Source organism: Eufriesea mexicana, unplaced genomic scaffold (genome assembly GCF_001483705.2).
Source record: "Eufriesea mexicana isolate 0111107269 unplaced genomic scaffold, ASM148370v2 scaffold265, whole genome shotgun sequence".
NCBI classification, from domain to species: Eukaryota; Metazoa; Arthropoda; class Insecta; order Hymenoptera; family Apidae; genus Eufriesea; species Eufriesea mexicana.
In genome coordinates this window covers 1,538,070-1,555,290 of record NW_016908444.1, presented here as the reverse complement: position 1 = coordinate 1,555,290, position 17,221 = coordinate 1,538,070, and the positions used below count along the sequence as shown (strand labels likewise).

The window sequence follows — 17,221 nt, the reverse complement described above, 5'->3', positions numbered from 1 at the left end:
TATAAAATTATAAAAATATAGATAATTAGACAAATAGATACAAAGCACGCGTGAGAGAGAAAAGTTTACTATTTATGGTGATGGTTTGCTTCCATTATCTACACACGATAGGACTTTATTTTCCAGCGTACCCTTGTCTGTACCTTTATTCTCTTTTCTCTTAGTCACTGGAGGATTTGTTAAGCGTAACACAGCGAATTTAATTCCCGTGTAAAGTCGAACGAATTAGTCTAATATAGCTTTCTTACTTCGTGCGTAGGTAACTGTACATTTTATCTAATAAAATGCTAATGTAATATTTTTAAAATGGTCTCCATCACTTATTATACTGTTTACCTTAATACTTGTATGTCCAAAAAAATTAAGGAAAAGAAGTATATTAATATACTTAAGTATAGAATCCTTAAATCATTAAATGTTACACATTTTTATTACAAGTTAATTCTATATTTCTGCTACATTTACATACTTTACAAAAGATGAATGATACCTAAGATATATATAAGTTAATTTGCTTTACCATGTAGGCTTTAATCATGATTAACATTTATAAATAAATTCTGTACATATATTACGAACAATTATCCTTTGATAACTGCGATCGGCCTTAATTTTATACATTTCCGGGAAATGCCTGCAGCATGGCATGTATTTACGACATCCGTTACATTTTTGTAAGACTCTGGTGCTTCTTCCATCACTAACTTAGGCGAAGCAACTCTGATAGATATCCCTTGCTGTTCTAGTTTTTCTAGTACATCCATGTAATTCAAGTTTCTACGCGACTTGGCTCTAGACAAAGCTCGACCCTAAATAAAATTTTTTATTTCATTCAGAGATCATTATATACTTTTATAAACAAAAAGCTTCCACTTACTGCTCCATGGCAAGTAGATCCAAATGTTTCGTCCATAGCTTGTTTAGTTCCAGTAAGAACATAACTACAAGTTCCCATAGTGCCTCCAATTAAAACTGGTTGACCTGTTAGCTGATAATCGACAGGAATCAGAGGATGGTGAGGTGGAAATGCTCTTGTAGAACCCTATAAAAAAAAATGATTATATAAAAATTGTTAAATGTAATCATTATAAAATCCTTTTTGTTTACCTTTCTATGTACTAAAAGTGTTTTCTGTTTTCCATCCACTATATGCTCTTCTATCTTTGCAATATTATGAGATACATCATATATAACGTGCATATCTAACTCATCGGGAGACAGCCGGAACTGCTTGGCGAATGCCTGTCGGCTAAGAAATGTCATAGAACTTCTATTGACCCATGCAAAATTTGCGGCTGCAGCCATTGCCTTTAAGTAATCTTGTCCTTCTTGAGATTTGATATGAGCACAAGCTAACTGCCTATCATTAGTTTCAATATTGTCCCGTTTCATAGCTTTTTCCATTTGTACAAGTGCATCTGTAACATAAAAAAGTTTCAAATGTGTTACTCGTTCTAAATTACTTTTCGCACAAAAACGATTTATTTCATATTTATTACCAGTTGCAACTTGATGTCCAAATCCTCTACTACCAGAATGAATCATCACACAAATTTGATTTTTCTCTTCAATACCCATTTTACATGCAGCCCATTTATCATAAATTTCATCTACTACTTGAATCTCAGCATAATGATTTCCAGCACCCAATGTTCCTAGCTATAAGATTATTTGTATAAATGATCAGATATTACTCAATATTTATATTCATGATGAAGTAAATTCTTAACATCTTGCCTGTGGAAGTCCACGTTTCTTAGCCCTCATTGATACTTTTGATGAATCTGCATTAAGCATTCTACCATATTCCTCACAATGTTCTTTGTCTTCTGCCCAAATATAACCTGTAGGAAGTTTAGAAATAAACTTAATATTGATAACAAAAATTTACTTTATTAAACATATACATACCTTCTCTAAGAGACCAATCCATTCCCATTTCTAGGGCTTCTTCTAAATCATGTGCATTCATAGGTATAATTCCTTTTGAACCAACACCAACAGGAATATGATCAAACATACTCTGTGCAAGTTGTTCCTAAAAGTAATAATTAGTTTATTTTAATTCTTATAATATGTCTATAAATATCAATTAAGAAAACATAATACCTTTACAGGTACAACATCTTTTTCGAAAAGATTAGTTCTTAATAATCGTACTCCACAATTTATATCAAATCCTACACCACCGGGTGATACTATAGATTTTGGATCATTTACATCAAATGCTGCCATGTTACCAATAGCAAAACCATATCCAGAATGTACATCAGGTAATCCAACAGATCTCCAAACAATTCCAGGAAGAGCAGCGACATTAGCAATTTGTTTCATACCTGGGAGAAACCCACCTACTGCTCCAGGTCTACATGCATTTCTTAACTCATCAAACATTAAACGTTCTAATGTATTATTTACATAAAAAACACCCTCAACCTATGGATAAAGAAATATTTAACATTTGTGGGCGAGAAAAAATATACATATGTATATAATTAATGAATAAGATACATATAATTAATGAATGCTTACCTTCATATTAGGTTGAAAACCTTTTTTTATCCTCCAGCATGTATCATTTATTTTTTCTAAATATTTTAACTCTTCTTGATATTGTCGAACTACCATTTTTATTTATAGTATATTCTACTTTTTTGAAAATTTATTAATTCTAGGTAACAAATTCTACTTTTTTGAAAACGTATAAAATTGTACTATAGTTTCTAGCTCAGAATTAAATATTCTCTTCTAAATTTCTGGATAATTTCATCCAATTAATAGTACAAGGAACTAAGACTAGATCTAAATACAATTCTGCTTACATTTATTATCGTTTAAAAACAACGTTACCTTTTACTGACAAAATATTGTCGACTAAACTGACGGTCTTCTGCAATTTCTAATATATCAGTGTTGCAAACGTATAAAGAAGCGGTCGTTACGCTATCATTTTAAAAATCATTCTTTCGTCAAATTTAAAATCCATAGTTTCAATAGCACATATTTAATATATTTATATGTACAAATTTTATTATTTTCTCTGCAATATAAACTTCTTGGCGTAATTTTAATGACTTAACAAAAAGTAATAAAAATATTAATGTAAGAAGAAATATATAAAAAGGAATAAGGAGGGATACTTTATTTTCGACATATTTTCGATATTTTATTTCCAATTATAAAATATTTGTATTGTTTTTATCGTGCAATATTAAACAGAAAAGTTGGTACTAATATAGTATATAATCTGAACACTGAAGAGTGTTATAAAATACAAAAATGGCTACTGTTCTAAAATCAGGTGTAAAACATGCAAAACCTATACTATCATTAACTCATGGAGATGCTCGTAGAAGAACATTAAATTTGTATAAAGCATGGTATCGTCAAATTCCATATATCGGTAAGTATTTTAATTATTGTATATTTCTTACTTGAAAATCGGTAGTATGTCACATAACCTAATTGTGTTTAAAATAGTTTACGTTTGTGCGACTTAAATTTATTTTTTGTTGTCAATATAATACATTGATTTTTTATCTATTTTACTTCGATTTTAGTAGAAATAACTTAAAGTTCAACGTTTCAACTTTTAATAAAAATTTATACTAAACTTATTATCTTTTGTAAAATTGTAAAACACATACATACACACACATATATGTGTATTTATATATATATATATATATTACATAATTAATTTTGCAGTAAACAATTACTTGTTACCAAAAACAGAGGCAGAGTGTAAACAGAAGTTACGGGAAGAATTTAAACGTTATGCTCATATACGTGATATAAGAGCAATTGATTTGCTACTTATTAAAGTAAGGATAGATATTTTATGTATATTGTAATACATATACAATATTAATAATTGTGACATATTAGGGACAAATGGAACTTCAAGAAATTTGTAGCATCTGGAAACCAACTGGAAACCTGTTGAATTATTGGAAAGACACTGAAGAACCAAAGCCAACGGATTTTATGTCAAAATTCATTGCAGGGCAAGATTGAATTTTGTGATATTAAAACATATAAGTTGCATATTGTAATTAGATACATCTATACATATAATTTATAAGCCATGTAAAAAGAGTATGCACACACAAACATACATATATATATATATAATATATGTTTCGTTAATTAGGTAGGAGTTAAATATATAATAGAGAGGAAAACCTACTATTTTATTAAAAAATCGAATTATACAATATTTCAAAAGATGAATCTTTAATCAGCTCTTACAGAAGACAATATTTCTTTTAATTTACATTTTATCTTTACATCTATATATTATTATTCACTTATATACATTTGACAAGATGATATATTACTAAGCACCTTAGGTACAATCTAGTTCACTTTTCACAGCCATACAGATAATTTGCTTTCCTTCAGTGAACAAGTGTCGAAATTATACATACATACATACAAGCATACATACATACGTGCATACGTACATGCATACATACATACATACATACGTACGTACGTACATACACACACACATACATACATCATACATACATACATATGTTTGAAACGAGTGTATTCGAACTTGCGTAAATGTACATTTTTAACTATGCACGTGTTTCTTTCTTTTTGTTTTACAATGGGAATCGTTTGTTCTACCTCGAGATAGACTTTTTTTACATGATTTCTGTACTTGTTCATACTTTGGTTAGAATCATTTTTATAAAAGTCATTCTAGTTTCATTATATCCTCGGATTAAAAATTTTAATAGAGAAATCTCGTACTATGTAAAAAAAACATATTTGCCGCCAATATAAAGCGTACTTTAATACAAATCATAAAATATCTAGGTATTAAAAATATACACGGTCGGTAACTTTTATACCCATACATTCCACATATCTATACGCTAAAAAAAATGGCAACAATACATCATGCTTATGATTCATAAATGTAATAATGTTTTTGTGCACTCGTATGTTTTGCAGTAGAAGATTTCGTGTTCGAATTCCCTTCACTTCTTTCCTCGGCTACCGACGTATTTCGTATTAAACTATACTTTCACGTTCCGACTGTATATCGTAACCTGCTATTACACCCCTTCTTAACGAAACATCACTGTTGCGCATTCCATTGCCACTAAACAGATTTAGGAGCCAGCTTCTGATCGAATTTCGTGCGGAGGACTTTTTATCTGGTACGCTGTCTGTACTAGGAACGGATACCACTTCAAGAGATCGCCAACGTTTAACAGGCACAATTTCTCCCATACAACCACTCTCATCTCCTAGTAACGGTGTCTCTGCTTCGTTAGGCGACTCGTCGGTATGGGGCACTATTATCACGTTACCATTCGGATAATTGTTATTCAACACGTTTTTAGAAATATTCGTCTTTGAGTTAGTCCGTGTGCACTTGTCACAATTCTCCAACGACCGAAAACTTTTCTTAGGTTCTTTCCAAGAAAAATTCCGCGACTCGAACCTTTTGTTATAGAGCAGTAACGGGAATGGATCTAGCGAACGAGACTCTCGTATTATCGTTTGAAACGGATAGTCGCTCGTGGAGGATGACGAAGCAATTGTTGACAGAACCCTTGCGTTTTTCCTAAATTTTGGCCTGGTGTCGATAAAAAAATCATCGAGTGCCATTTTAATGTTAGCCGCTCGATTCTCAACATCTTCTTGCAACGCGACATTGTCAAGCGTTGTCCTCGATACGCTATCGGTCAAATACAAAGGAGATCGTTCCAATTTCCGAGAGTTAAGAGACTTGGGCACTGGACTGGACCCTCCGCATTGAGACGAAGAATCATCTGGCGTTGGTCTCGGGACACTTGACTGTCTACGACTGCCCGCTCCTAGACCTCCTAATAACGAAGCCTGTCGAGAATCTGAATTTAATTTTGGACTCCTTCTCGGTCTGCAAAAGAGTGGTGGAAGATCACCAACGTCCACCTAGAAGCATAAACATTAGGATCAAATAAAGTTTCGATATACCTTTAGAATAATGTTACTATACACCCTTTCATACAAACCTCTCGTTTTTGAATGGCTCTCTCAGTGGCTCCAGTGAGCCAGTAAGTTTTTACTTCTCCTTTTCCCTTCATATGAACCAAGCCACGTTCTTCAATGATGTAGCCACCGATTTTGTCCAGAGCATCTTTACATTGCTCGCTTATGTGAATACGCAATGGTTCACCGTTTGATTCCATGCGCGAAGCTGTATTTACGGTATCTCCGAACAAGCAATATCTAGGCATTGTTAGACCAACAACACCTGCTACCACAGGTCCTATAATATTTATTATTTATATACACATATGTATAAACAAAATTATCGAGTACTGTTTAGCATCTTCTCTTGGAATACGATACCTGTATGGATCCCAATGCGCAATTTAAGAGTGTCTTGGGGCCTGTGAGCTATGGTATGGTGTTTCACAGCGTTCAGTAAGTCTAGAGACATCGATGCAATTTCTCCGGCATGCCTATTTCCATTTTTTAGTGGCAAACCGGAAACCTGACAGAAGCGGTACGTTGTAAAATATTAATAGACAAATATTACACGTAAAATATATTAGAATACGTGAAACCTATAATACGCGAATAACACGTATAAATAATAAACTTTTATAAAATTTAGATACATATACATACCACCATGTAGGCATCACCGATTGTTTCTACTTTGTATACATCGTATCCTTTGATTATGCGGTCAAACAAAGTGTACAAATCGTTTAAGAAGTTTACAACCTGTAAAATAAAGGAATAACGTCGTTCGTAATCACGTTAAATCACACGTTTTACTTCCTGGACGATCGGTTGGGGAAAAATATACCTGGAATGGTGTGCTTTCTGCAGACATTGCAGTAAAACCAACGATATCGCTGAAGTATATAGTAACCAAATCGAAAGCTTCCGGTTCCACACCGATTCCATTCGTCAAGCAATTCGCAACGGGTCTGTAAGAAGCACATGTACATTAACCACGAATGTGGTTTACCTTTTTTCTTCTTCGATTTTTCTTTCTCAAGAACAGGATTGATTCGAAACTTGAACTTACTCAGGCAACATTCTATGTAGTAGATCCTCGGTTTTTTGCTTTTCCTCGAAAAGAAGGCGTGTACGTTCACTGACTAGATCTTCGAGGTTGTTCGCATACTTTTCCATCATGTCCATCATTTGGTCCATGATATTGCGATGCCTTCCCGCTTTCATTTTCTTTAATCGCGTCCTTATCATTTTGAAGTCAGGCCTAAGTTCCGGACTTTCCGCCCAACAGTCGGTAATCGTACTAACTATATACTCAGCACAGTCTGCTTCAGACTCGGATAGTATCTGTATGTTAGGTCTAAACGGCGGTTCACCATCTTCTGGGAACCTTTTCACTCGGTCTATGATTTCTGTCAATTTGTTAACGTTCATATTTATATTTCTGCAGCTATACCTTTTGGTAAACGCCGATTCACGAATGACAATCGTTAATGCTTACGGATCTCTTATGATACACGGATAATTTACCTTTGGGTTCTAGATTCACGCCACCGTACGGCCCCTTTCGTCCGATTATCTCGAACAATATAATCGCGAACGAGTAAATATCCCCTTCCTGGGTCCCTTTGATCGGAGCATTGGGATTCCTTAATAGCTCAGGTGCCTTCCAGAATAAGTCTACGGTAAAACGAAGATTTACACGGTGACATTTAAATCGGAATCATCGATAGTAAAAGATATAAATTTCAACGGTATTTCTATTTTCTTCGTACTTCGATAATACTGATGTTCACCAATGCTGTCGGATTCAGCGCAGTGACGCATATCGTGCAGGCCAAAATCAGAGACTTGGAGTACCCATCGCGAGGTCACCACGCAATTGGAAGACTTCAGATTACCATGACAGACTAGCACAGATGACTCATGAATGTACAGCATACCCTGTAATACCGTGTAAAAATAAATTCGCAATCGTTTCGCAATTAGAATATCTTTGATTTCCTTTCCAACGTGTATATACACTTGCCTTAATGAGATCGTGAACTAACGACGCAATGAACATATCATCTAGCTTGATATCTTCGTTCTCGATGATATCCTGAAACACGCACGCAATGTGATCATTCGATGAAAACACCAGCAGACCAGATTACACGTTCATTCGTGTATTAAGGTGACGTACATAAAGACTTCCTTTGGCGCAATAGTCCGTAATTAACAATATCCTCATTGGCTCGACGCACGCCCCGATGAAAGAGTTCAGGTTACCGTGCCTGATCTCGCGAAGGATACGCATCTCCTTCATCACGTCCCTGGAAATGTCCTTCTTCTTCGAGAACTTCAGTTCCTTTATCCTCACCACTACCCCGTGGTAATGCCCGGTTTGCGCGAACACCTGGCCCCCGCATCTTGACTCGTAGGACATTGCACTAACTAAGCTTAACTGCAATCACAGAACGAGAGACGAGATAACGCGACAATTCGAGGAAAAGAAGAAGAAAAAGAAGAAGAAACCATTGAAACAAAAGCGTCTGCTACTTGACAAAACGAAATTTCAAACCTGATATTTACATTTTCACTTGGAAACGAGACGTCTCGTTAGCAGAAACGAATAGACCAATACGCTTCGTAAGCGTATAAAATGGTAAATGGTAAATGACGTTGCTCACTTTACTAGGGGAGGACATCATGTTGTCAAGGTGAGGATAGCCGTGTATCTCGCTCGGCTCGATCTTCCACAGCAATCCCTCGATTTCCTGTTCTATCTTCCACCTTCGGTATATGCTCATAGTGATTACCGCGGCGCAGAACAATAAAACGGCCAGCACACCGGCGGCCACTATGCTCCGCAGGTGCGTGTCGTCTTTGGGACAGTGTTCGTTGAGGAAACCGCATCCTGGTTCCGCTTCCGGCTTGTTTTTACCCGGCCAATCCATCGCCTCCGACGACCTGTACACCTGAACAAGATCGATAATTCATCCTTTGATACCTTGTACGATTTCAGACAGCTCGCTCTGACAAGTTTCAGCGACCGCGAAGAGATTATTACAGGAGCAGTTCGAGAATCGTGAATGGAAATGAGCTGCACGAATGCTGTAAACAACTCACTCACTAGAGTTTCACCCTGTTGAAATTGGCCTACAGGCTTCATTTGGTAGTCGCAGGAGAAATTGTTGAAACGGAACGGGTCCTTCTTCAGGGCCAATACCGAGAAGTTTCCCTCCGAGTCGCCAAACTTGTCGAACTTGATGGTCGCACCGCTGACACCTGTTCGGAATATTCATAAAATAATTCGGCGAATCGTCAGAAAGGAGAATGACTTTCTCCGGATCGAGTATTCTCCCCGTCCTACGATACTCGAGTGTCTCTAGCACCTCGCGATAGCGCGAAATATCTACATGGATGATACGCGTACGATCGCACCCACTCGTTCTAATCGGATCTAGAGCCTTATCGACAGATCGATCAGGCACTCGAAGCTGAATCGAGCAATTCTTCCTACCAATTACACGTGTACTCACTCTGATACGTGTGATTTCTGATAATCGTCTCGATGATCTGGGTGCCATTGCTAGCGATCTCGCGCAGCGTGTGCTCCGGATGATCCCTCATCAGTTGGTCCAGGGCTCTCGCGTACAGTTTCACGGAATCGTAAAGATACGAGGCGTGAATCGACACGTACTGGAACGAGAAAATCACATGGCCGATCAATGGACCGATATCGTCTCGGTGGTTGACAAGAGCGCGCGAAAGGTTGGGAAAAAGAGAGCTATACCTTTTCGTATTTCCTCAGCAATTCGGGGATCACGAAGTTGAACGGCTCCTTGCTGCTGTACTCCCTGACCTTCTTCGTGAATTCTTCGTAGTTCTGTGTGGGTGGCGTGGATACCACCACCATGAGGGAGCGAGCCCTCTTGAGGAAGTCCTTCGGCTCCATGCAGTTCCGCAGATTGTCGAAGTGATCCGGTTCTGCAAGGGACGGATCGCGTGCGAGGTGAGAAAGAAGCCGTGTACCCTCCCTTTCGTGGAGGGAAACGGAAATATCCGATTCGAGAGCGGAGCAACAACAAGGGACGACGACTCTAGAGGAACGTCCATTAAAATCGGATCACGTGCTGGAAACCGGGTCACGAGCGAGCCAAGCCTGACCCATGACGTTTAATCTCGGATTAGATACGGAAATGACGAGGTAACGAGGAACGCGGTACGTTCCGTAAAGGAGGACCGGAGGACCGCGAAGGAGGCCCAAGAATCGGGTCAATCGAATTTCACGGGTCGTTTGGGGGGCCCCGAGTGGTCCTGTGCTCGTGATCGCTACTTACTCCATAAGTACTTTTGCGCCTCGCGCGGCGAGTATGTCATCATGTCCACGTGTATCACCATGTACTCCCCGTTGTCCAGCAGCCGTTGATTCTGCATCGAGTTCATCATGTCTATCAGCGACATCGCCGTTCCCAGGAATATGTAAACTGTCGACAGATTTACGCCTTCCGTTAGACAGGCCCCTGCCAGCAGTCGGAACGCTGAATCGACGACGACCGACCGATTTCCAGGACGGAACTGACTTTCACGCTTCATTTTCCTACCGGCAGGGAAAACGGCTGCGGCTCACAGCGTGCCACGCGATTATCGCCGAGATCACGGAACGCGTTGCCCCGCGTACTTATCGCGTACCTGTCGCGTACCCGTTCCCACGCGGGAAACACGCGAAAGCATGACTCGCGATGGAAGTTACGGTGGTCGGTTGAACGATCTAACCCCGACGCGTAGATGCAGAAAAATCCCTCGACCTCGTCGCGTCGCGACGTCTCTCTCGGAGCTCGCGCGCGGCTCGCTCGACTTCGTTCGGCCGCGTTAAAGATCAATTTGTATTCTTTCGTTGACGGGGGTCAATTCCGGTATCTGGGACGCTAAAATCTCGCGCGAACTCGATCCGACCCGATGAAGTCGTTCCACCGACCACGCGTCTCTATTTCGAACCGGGAAAACACGAGGGGGCCCGCGGTTGTAACGAGCCGCTAAAACGGTAACGGAGCGTGAAAAACGACGAGCGTGCAAGACAAAGAGAAATAGAAATGGAAACGCACGCGGCGAGTAAGAAGAAGCTCTAGAATGGCAGCGAATAGGTCAAAAAGACGAGGTTTCGGTCGCGTCGATGACAGCGTTCCGCGAGACGCATCAAAGCTAAAGAGAGAACTGACTTCTAGTCATATTTTTGGTCTCCTGTATGAGCTGGAACCACACGCTGACTTGACAGCACGGCAGTCTCTCTTCGCAGCACGTGTGTCGATCCTCCACGGTCTTGTAGTGGTTGACGGTGAGGTTGTTCTTGGTGGCCTGCTCCTCCAGCGACCGGGCCACCGTCGACCAGGCGCTCTCCGTGATGATGGTGAATTTGTTCCAGCCATAATGGAGCAGCAACGCGATCACCGACTTCGTCACCTGCGTGTCCGGCGGCTCGGTCCTCGCGAACGTGTTCACCTTCGACGCTTTGTAGTCCGAGCATTTCTGCAATCCACACACGGTTTCCCGATCGCGTTTAGCCAGCGTTCAAGTGCACGCTTGCGCGGTTCTTTGCGCTGGATGCGTTAACGTGGGCTGGACGAGGGAACAACGGTATAGGGACACGATCGAGGTTCAGTTACATAGCTACTCTCGGTCATAACTCGCGTTTAATTTCCGATAATAGAGAGACAGTAGTTAGTAGATAGTAGACGTCTCGCGTTTTCGCGATGAGCGACACGGAGATCCTGAGCAGAGTGTCCACGCGTCGACTCTGATCAGGAGGTACACTTCGAAGGTGCAGAAAGCGATAAGAGGGAACTTGGACGAGCGTGGGAACCGCGCGGCAAAGCCATCGAAGAGTCGAAAACGCAAAAGCCAGAAAACTGAAAGACCAACGGTGGTGGATAAGAGAGACGAGAAAAGAACGACGATGACGATGACGAGGAAGAAGAAAGAGGAGAAGAGGATGGAGAAGAAGAAGAGTGGATCTCTATCGAAAAGGGTTGGACGGGGAAAAAGGAAGGGAGCAGAAGGAGTAGGTGGCGGTGGGAAGAGAAAGAGTAGAAGAGACGGAAAGAGAGTAGAAGGCAGGAGAGTAACGCGGCAAAGTGGGCTGCGCCGGGTGCCATGGTGTGTGGCGCGCGGTTAAATATAAACCTGTGGCAGGCGGCACGAAGGAGGGCAGGAGGAGAGTGGAATGAACGGGGCAGCTCTCTTCTCTCTTCTCTGGTGCTCGCGCGGAGAAGTGCACGGGGCGGTTGCTCCGTACCGTTGAAATGTGACATGCGCTCATTAACATATAAATTAAACGTGACAACTGGGGGTCAGTTCTACTTTAACCGTGGCGACCACCGCCAGGCCACGATCCACTTTCCGTTGTTTTTTCCTCCTCCTCGTCCACCTCCTTTTGCTTTTTCCCTCTTCCGAGTCTCCGTCGGGCCCCGACCAGCCTTCTCTTCTCGAGGTACCGACCGCGAGACCACGAAATTCATGCATCCACCGAGTCCCGCGATCACCGCCGCCACACTTTTCCCTCGTTACGTCGCCGTCCATGGGATTTGCGGTTACGGCGAGCGTTGCCCGCGCGATCACGGCCGCACCGTCACGCGTGCTGCCGATCGTCGCTTGAAAAATTATCCTTATCGTCTCCAGCAGCCACGGCAAGTCTTTTCGCTTTCGACCCGAGTCTCTTGCTTTCGATACTATTCCACTTTCCGAGATATTACGGGCGAAAGTTTCCCGGTACCGTACCCAGTGTCTTTGTAATTTTCTTCCGGTGATAAGTTAACGCGGCAGACACGCGTCGCATGGTTTAGTATCGCGACCAAAGTCGTCCTTGAGAAATTTACGTTTCGATTTTTTGGCGAATACTCTCGTCCACCGAATCGATCGACTTTACGTGTCATTTGCATAAGGCCCAGCGAAATTATCGCAGAATTCGATAGGTAAATCTCGGAACGGTTAGAGCAGGAGTCGGAGCATCAGATTAATTTGCATGGCTCCGCGACCCGCGTGCCGAAATCGAACACTCTCTCTTTCCAGCGTCCTCTGCTCGTCCTCCCACGATTCCAGGAAGTCGAGATCGTCAGCAATTTACCCACCTGGCCGGGTCTCTTCTTTTTATTCTCGGTCCCGCGCGCGATCGTAAAGCCGGCCGGCGCTTTTTGCGCGGAATTTCGGCTCGAAATGCGAAATTGCGCGAACTCCAGGAAAACGTGGAACGCGAGGGAGCGAGTTCCTCCCTCGAGACACTCCCTTTTTCGAACACCGGACGTGGAGCATCGCGATACTCTGCGTATAAATTCGTCGAAAGACAGTCGATTACGCTCTGTGCGTGACGCTGACTTTTATCGCAATCGTGTTGTGAGAAAAGGGGGAAGAAAAATGGGAGAAGAAGATCGAAATTGATCCGGGTTGCATCGCAATGACGAAATTACGATTGTCCAGTTATCGCGCTGTGGTTAAAAGGAAGCATTCCGATTAAGCATCGACCTTGCAGGAATTAGGGGATCTCGACTCGTTGCACACCAATTCGATCGGCAAACTCGCTACGTGTCCCTCCGTACTCCGTTGGTTCGCGGTGCGCGGAACTCCGCGACGCCATCTTTGAACGTTCTCCAGTGTGCGGTGAACTATTCGCCGATCGAACGCCGAATATTAATCGAAACGTTGCTTTCGACGCAGATCCCCTATCTCCGGCGATAAATCATTATAATAACCCGATTTTACCACCGCTTACCTGTTCCTAATCTTATCTCGATACTCCGATTGGAAATGGTAGGTATACGACGGGTATAAATAATATGATCGGACTCGGGTAAAACGAAGAAATTCGTTCTGTATCGTCTGGCCCGATCGCGATAGTCGCGTAAAGCGTTCGACGGAGGAGCGTATCTCGGCGCGTTAACGCGTAATCCCCGATCGAGAGGATTCGCAGAAGATGCACGACTGCGATGGTACGTAACCGAGCGGCGAACGACCACGCAACCGTGTCCCCTGGTTTTGCATAAAACCCGGCCGGTGATCGATGATCCGGTAGACGAAACTGGTCCGGCTTAGAAGAACCAGTCGTCCCCTATTGCCGTGGAAGCAACGGGGCCAACGGGTCTCGCCGCGAGGGAACAAAGAGGACACGGAGGACTCGTAGGAGAGTATTGTCTCAAAGGAGGCACCACCGGGCCCCGCCTGGTTCTCCGGTCAGAGGGGCTAGGCGGAACGGGTCCGAAGGGCCGGTAGACAAAACTGAGGGAACCTGGGTCGGTTATCCTGCGGCCGCTGCCGCTGGCACGGCTCTGCGGCTGGCTCGGCTTGGTGAACGAGCTGGGCTTTGGTCATTGCCGGCTCGCGACGTGCTGTTATTCTGGGCTCCACTCGGCTATATTTAGACGAGACCACCTTGAGGGAGCTCGAGAGAGCTCGAGTGCTCTCCGCGGACTGCAACCGCAGAGAGGCTTTTCTCTATTGGCCGATCGCGCGCGTTAGTTGTGCAACGCGCGTTCGCGATCCTTTGGAAACGCGACCGAGGAATTCCTGCCCACGCTCTTTTTCCCCCTCGCTCCTTTTTCATCGTACTCGCGCGTGTACGTGTTCCCAACCGGCCTCGCCGCGGATTCGAGTAGTAAAATTTCACCGCGCCGCAGATTTATGCGATTTCCAGAAACGCGGACGCTCGGTACGCGCCTTTTCCTCCTGCCTCGGCCAAACATCTCGCCGGTGCAAGTGCAGGCACGCATCGATTCGACGACGCCCGCCGCGAACTGCTAGCAGCCACGGCGCGTAGCAGACGGCGCGTCTCATCGCGAATTCTTCGCAGCGCTTTTTTAAATTTATACCCTACTGTTTTATAATTGTTCGCCGCATCCATAAAACATGAACCGCGGATATTTCATCTTTCCGCCGGGTAGCGATCCGCGCCGTTCCTCAAAATTATGCCTCTAAACTCGTCTTTACGTCGGGGAACGCGACGCACGCTGCGTCCCGGTGCATCGACGGCCGTCCGACGTCCGCTGAATAACAATCGAGCAATCGTCGCTGCTGGTCCCGCGAGCCAGTTTCATCGCGCCAGTCGATCCTCCTCGGACTTGAATTCCGATTCAACCTATCTAACGCCGCTACTAGAATCGTTCGTCCGTCGTCTTCCTGTTTGTCGCGTTAAGACGGAAGTCGCACCTGGGCGGCGAGGAAGGCTCGAAGGGAAGTTAGGAACGCGACGGAATATTAATTCCGCGTTTGATCCGTCCAGAACCGGTGATCGACCGTACCAGAACCGATGCCGACAACGTGAACCTCGGGATGAACCATCGCGGCGAATCTCCGGTGGGACGGAGAACGGAGCGTTTTCCGGAAATTTCTCGCTCGCGTGTTCGACGTAACGGAAGCGCGATCCATCGCGAAGCGAGACTTACAAACAGCCAGATCGTTCCGAGCGATAGCCCGTACGAAGAAGTCGTTAGCGCAACGGAAAGCGATGGCAGGTAATTCCACGAGCCTACAAATTTCCCAGCCACTTTCCCTCTCTCGCGGTGTAAATTATTCGGCTTCGGCGAATCGGAGGATCGTCCGAGGGGGAGGCGGGTTCTCGCAGTCGCGACGAAGGTGACAACGCGCGACGGTGACGTCGCGACAGAAATACCTTTTCTTCCCGATACGACACGGCCAAGCGCTACCGCGAGTCGCAGAACGGAAAGATCGCTTCCCGGAATTCGCGAGCGTGTGAACGGATCACGTCCTGGCCCGTTAATGGTGGCTATTAGCGTTCTCGAGGGAGACCGTTTACGTGCACCAAGATCTTGCCAAACGACACGCTCCGTGTCGCAGATAAATTCGTTGCTCTCCGAGCCTCTCGGCCTCCGTGAAACGTACCGGGAGCCTCTTTATCTTGAATATCAATCGATAATCCACCGGCTCGTTAACCCTCTCCTTCACCTTTCGTTCCTCCTCTACCACGCCGCGCTCCCGAGGCTAGCTGGAACGCGACCGAAAGGATGCTTTTCTTTTTCAGTCAACGGTAACACGTTGCCGGTGAAAACGCCACGTTAACGACCCAACGCGATAGCCCGAACGCGGCCAAAAATGGATGACTGCAGAGATGGAAAGAGAGGCGAATTGTTGGCGTGGAATTAGAAAGCAGCCGCGGTGAAGCCACGCCGCGGTCGCCATTAGATAATTGAACTTGAAGCCACGAGACGTTGCCCGAGACGCCAATTAAACTTCTCTCTCTGCCCGCTTTCGGATTATCCCGGCTGAGCGCGACCACTTCTCGGACGCGCCCCCGTCCCTTCGTTTCATCGACCTAACTTCCTAAATTATGCCGTTAATGCGCGTTTATTCTGGATTCCACGGTGATCGTTGACGATGGCCGCCGAAGATCAGCTTCTCCGATAAGGGTGCTCGTTAAACGGGGTAGAGGACGGTTCGTTCCACTCTTCCCGGCTGCTTCTCGGCTCCGCTCCGGGATCGTTCGAGTTTTATTAAGTGACAGGCTCTCGCGCCACACCATTCGCCGACGTCTTCCGCCAATTAAACGGCCCGCTGACGAATAATTAAGGCGAAGCCAGGTGGACAAGATGGCCGGGAAACGTAACGCGGCGATCGCGTCGTTTCCTCGCTCTTATGCAATCGTTACGGTTAAAGAGGATAAGCGTAATGAACGGAGAGCGAGCGGAAAGTAAAGACGGTGGTAACGTTTCATTAGCTTCTTATGGCGTATTAACTCGTTACGAAACGGACCGCGAAATACGCAGCGGATTCGAGCCGCTTCGCTTCTCCGTTCCTACTTCTCGCCTCCATCGATTTAATAACAGAGTCGATACTCGTTTCTACCTCTCCGCGAGTTACGCTCCGTTCCCAGAGATCGTAAATTCGTAGACGTTACTGTACGTCGGCTCTCACGCGCGTGGCCGAGAGTTTCCTTCTTATTTCGACCCCCCGTCCATTTTGTATTCCGAGTTGAATTTCGCCGCGTTCTACTGGACGCGTCGAGTCGAAGCGTTGGATCCAGCGATCGAACATCGATCGAGCGCGTTACTCGCCGAGATCGGAAACGTCCAACGATATTTAGATCCGGCGTATTTATATTTAGCCTCGCGCACGCGCGTACGACTGCGCTCCGGTATAAACATAACAGATCTTATTTACTAACTCGCGCGCCATTATACATTCTAATTTGAGGAATAAGAAGCAGAATGTTGTAACTAACGGCTTTATGGCAGGCCAGCAGGCATACCAAGGGCATTCC

The 17,221-nt window shown here is 44.1% G+C and overlaps 3 protein-coding genes across 4 annotated transcripts in view; 1 reads left to right on the top strand and 2 right to left on the bottom strand.

Annotated features, from left to right (window-relative positions):
- Positions 1-461: 461 nt before the first annotated feature.
- RtcB (RtcB RNA ligase) lies at positions 462-2,644 on the bottom strand. Its single transcript, XM_017911545.1, has 8 exons — positions 2,533-2,644; positions 2,110-2,436; positions 1,912-2,038; positions 1,738-1,844; positions 1,500-1,659; positions 1,108-1,418; positions 878-1,042; positions 462-809 (listed from the first exon to the last, which is right to left on the bottom strand). Exons 1-8 carry the CDS (start codon positions 2,626-2,628, stop codon positions 582-584), a joined length of 1,521 nt encoding a protein of 506 aa, XP_017767034.1. The 5' UTR covers positions 2,629-2,644; the 3' UTR covers positions 462-581.
- A 617-nt stretch (positions 2,645-3,261) lies between these two features.
- On the top strand, positions 3,262-4,163 carry ND-B14 (NADH dehydrogenase (ubiquinone) B14 subunit). The gene is made up of 3 exons (XM_017911550.1): positions 3,262-3,403; positions 3,709-3,824; positions 3,889-4,163. The coding sequence occupies exons 1-3, from the start codon at positions 3,280-3,282 to the stop codon at positions 4,015-4,017; spliced, it is 369 nt and encodes a 122-aa protein (XP_017767039.1). The 5' UTR covers positions 3,262-3,279; the 3' UTR covers positions 4,018-4,163.
- Positions 4,164-4,893: 730 nt separating this feature from the next.
- Positions 4,894-17,221, bottom strand: part of LOC108555783 (receptor-type guanylate cyclase Gyc76C) — a 61,103-nt gene continuing 48,775 nt past the window's right edge. For both annotated transcript variants that reach the window (XM_017911601.1, XM_017911602.1), the window contains 16 exons: positions 11,181-11,487; positions 10,302-10,448; positions 9,755-9,948; positions 9,501-9,660; positions 9,092-9,246; positions 8,649-8,936; positions 8,162-8,422; positions 8,006-8,077; positions 7,752-7,920; positions 7,507-7,656; positions 7,049-7,388; positions 6,824-6,947; positions 6,640-6,738; positions 6,358-6,502; positions 6,018-6,274; positions 4,894-5,937 (listed from right to left, as the gene is read on the bottom strand). In XM_017911601.1, the coding sequence (XP_017767090.1) occupies positions 5,029-5,937; positions 6,018-6,274; positions 6,358-6,502; positions 6,640-6,738; positions 6,824-6,947; positions 7,049-7,388; positions 7,507-7,656; positions 7,752-7,920; positions 8,006-8,077; positions 8,162-8,422; positions 8,649-8,936; positions 9,092-9,246; positions 9,501-9,660; positions 9,755-9,948; positions 10,302-10,448; positions 11,181-11,487 (3,777 nt within the window). In that variant the 3' untranslated portion in view covers positions 4,894-5,028. The remainder of the gene's footprint in view (positions 5,938-6,017; positions 6,275-6,357; positions 6,503-6,639; positions 6,739-6,823; positions 6,948-7,048; positions 7,389-7,506; positions 7,657-7,751; positions 7,921-8,005; positions 8,078-8,161; positions 8,423-8,648; positions 8,937-9,091; positions 9,247-9,500; positions 9,661-9,754; positions 9,949-10,301; positions 10,449-11,180; positions 11,488-17,221) is intronic.

What these genes read in the sequence shown, in the direction of transcription:
- RtcB (XM_017911545.1), bottom strand. Translation starts at nt 2,628, where the DNA reads ATGGTAGTTCGACAATATCAAGAAGAGTTAAAATATTTAGAAAAAATA. An exon ending in AAGATGTTGTACCTGTAAAG is followed by an intron (nt 2,039 to 2,109) that starts GTATTATGTTTT and finishes TATTACTTTTAG; the next exon opens with GAACAACTTGCACAGAGTAT. An exon ending in GATCTACTTGCCATGGAGCA is followed by an intron (nt 810 to 877) that starts GTAAGTGGAAGC and finishes AATTTTATTTAG; the next exon opens with GGTCGAGCTTTGTCTAGAGC.
- ND-B14 (XM_017911550.1), top strand. Translation starts at nt 3,280, where the DNA reads ATGGCTACTGTTCTAAAATCAGGTGTAAAACATGCAAAACCTATACTA. An exon ending in TCGTCAAATTCCATATATCG is followed by an intron (nt 3,404 to 3,708) that starts GTAAGTATTTTA and finishes TTAATTTTGCAG; the next exon opens with TAAACAATTACTTGTTACCA. An exon ending in TTGATTTGCTACTTATTAAA is followed by an intron (nt 3,825 to 3,888) that starts GTAAGGATAGAT and finishes GTGACATATTAG; the next exon opens with GGACAAATGGAACTTCAAGA.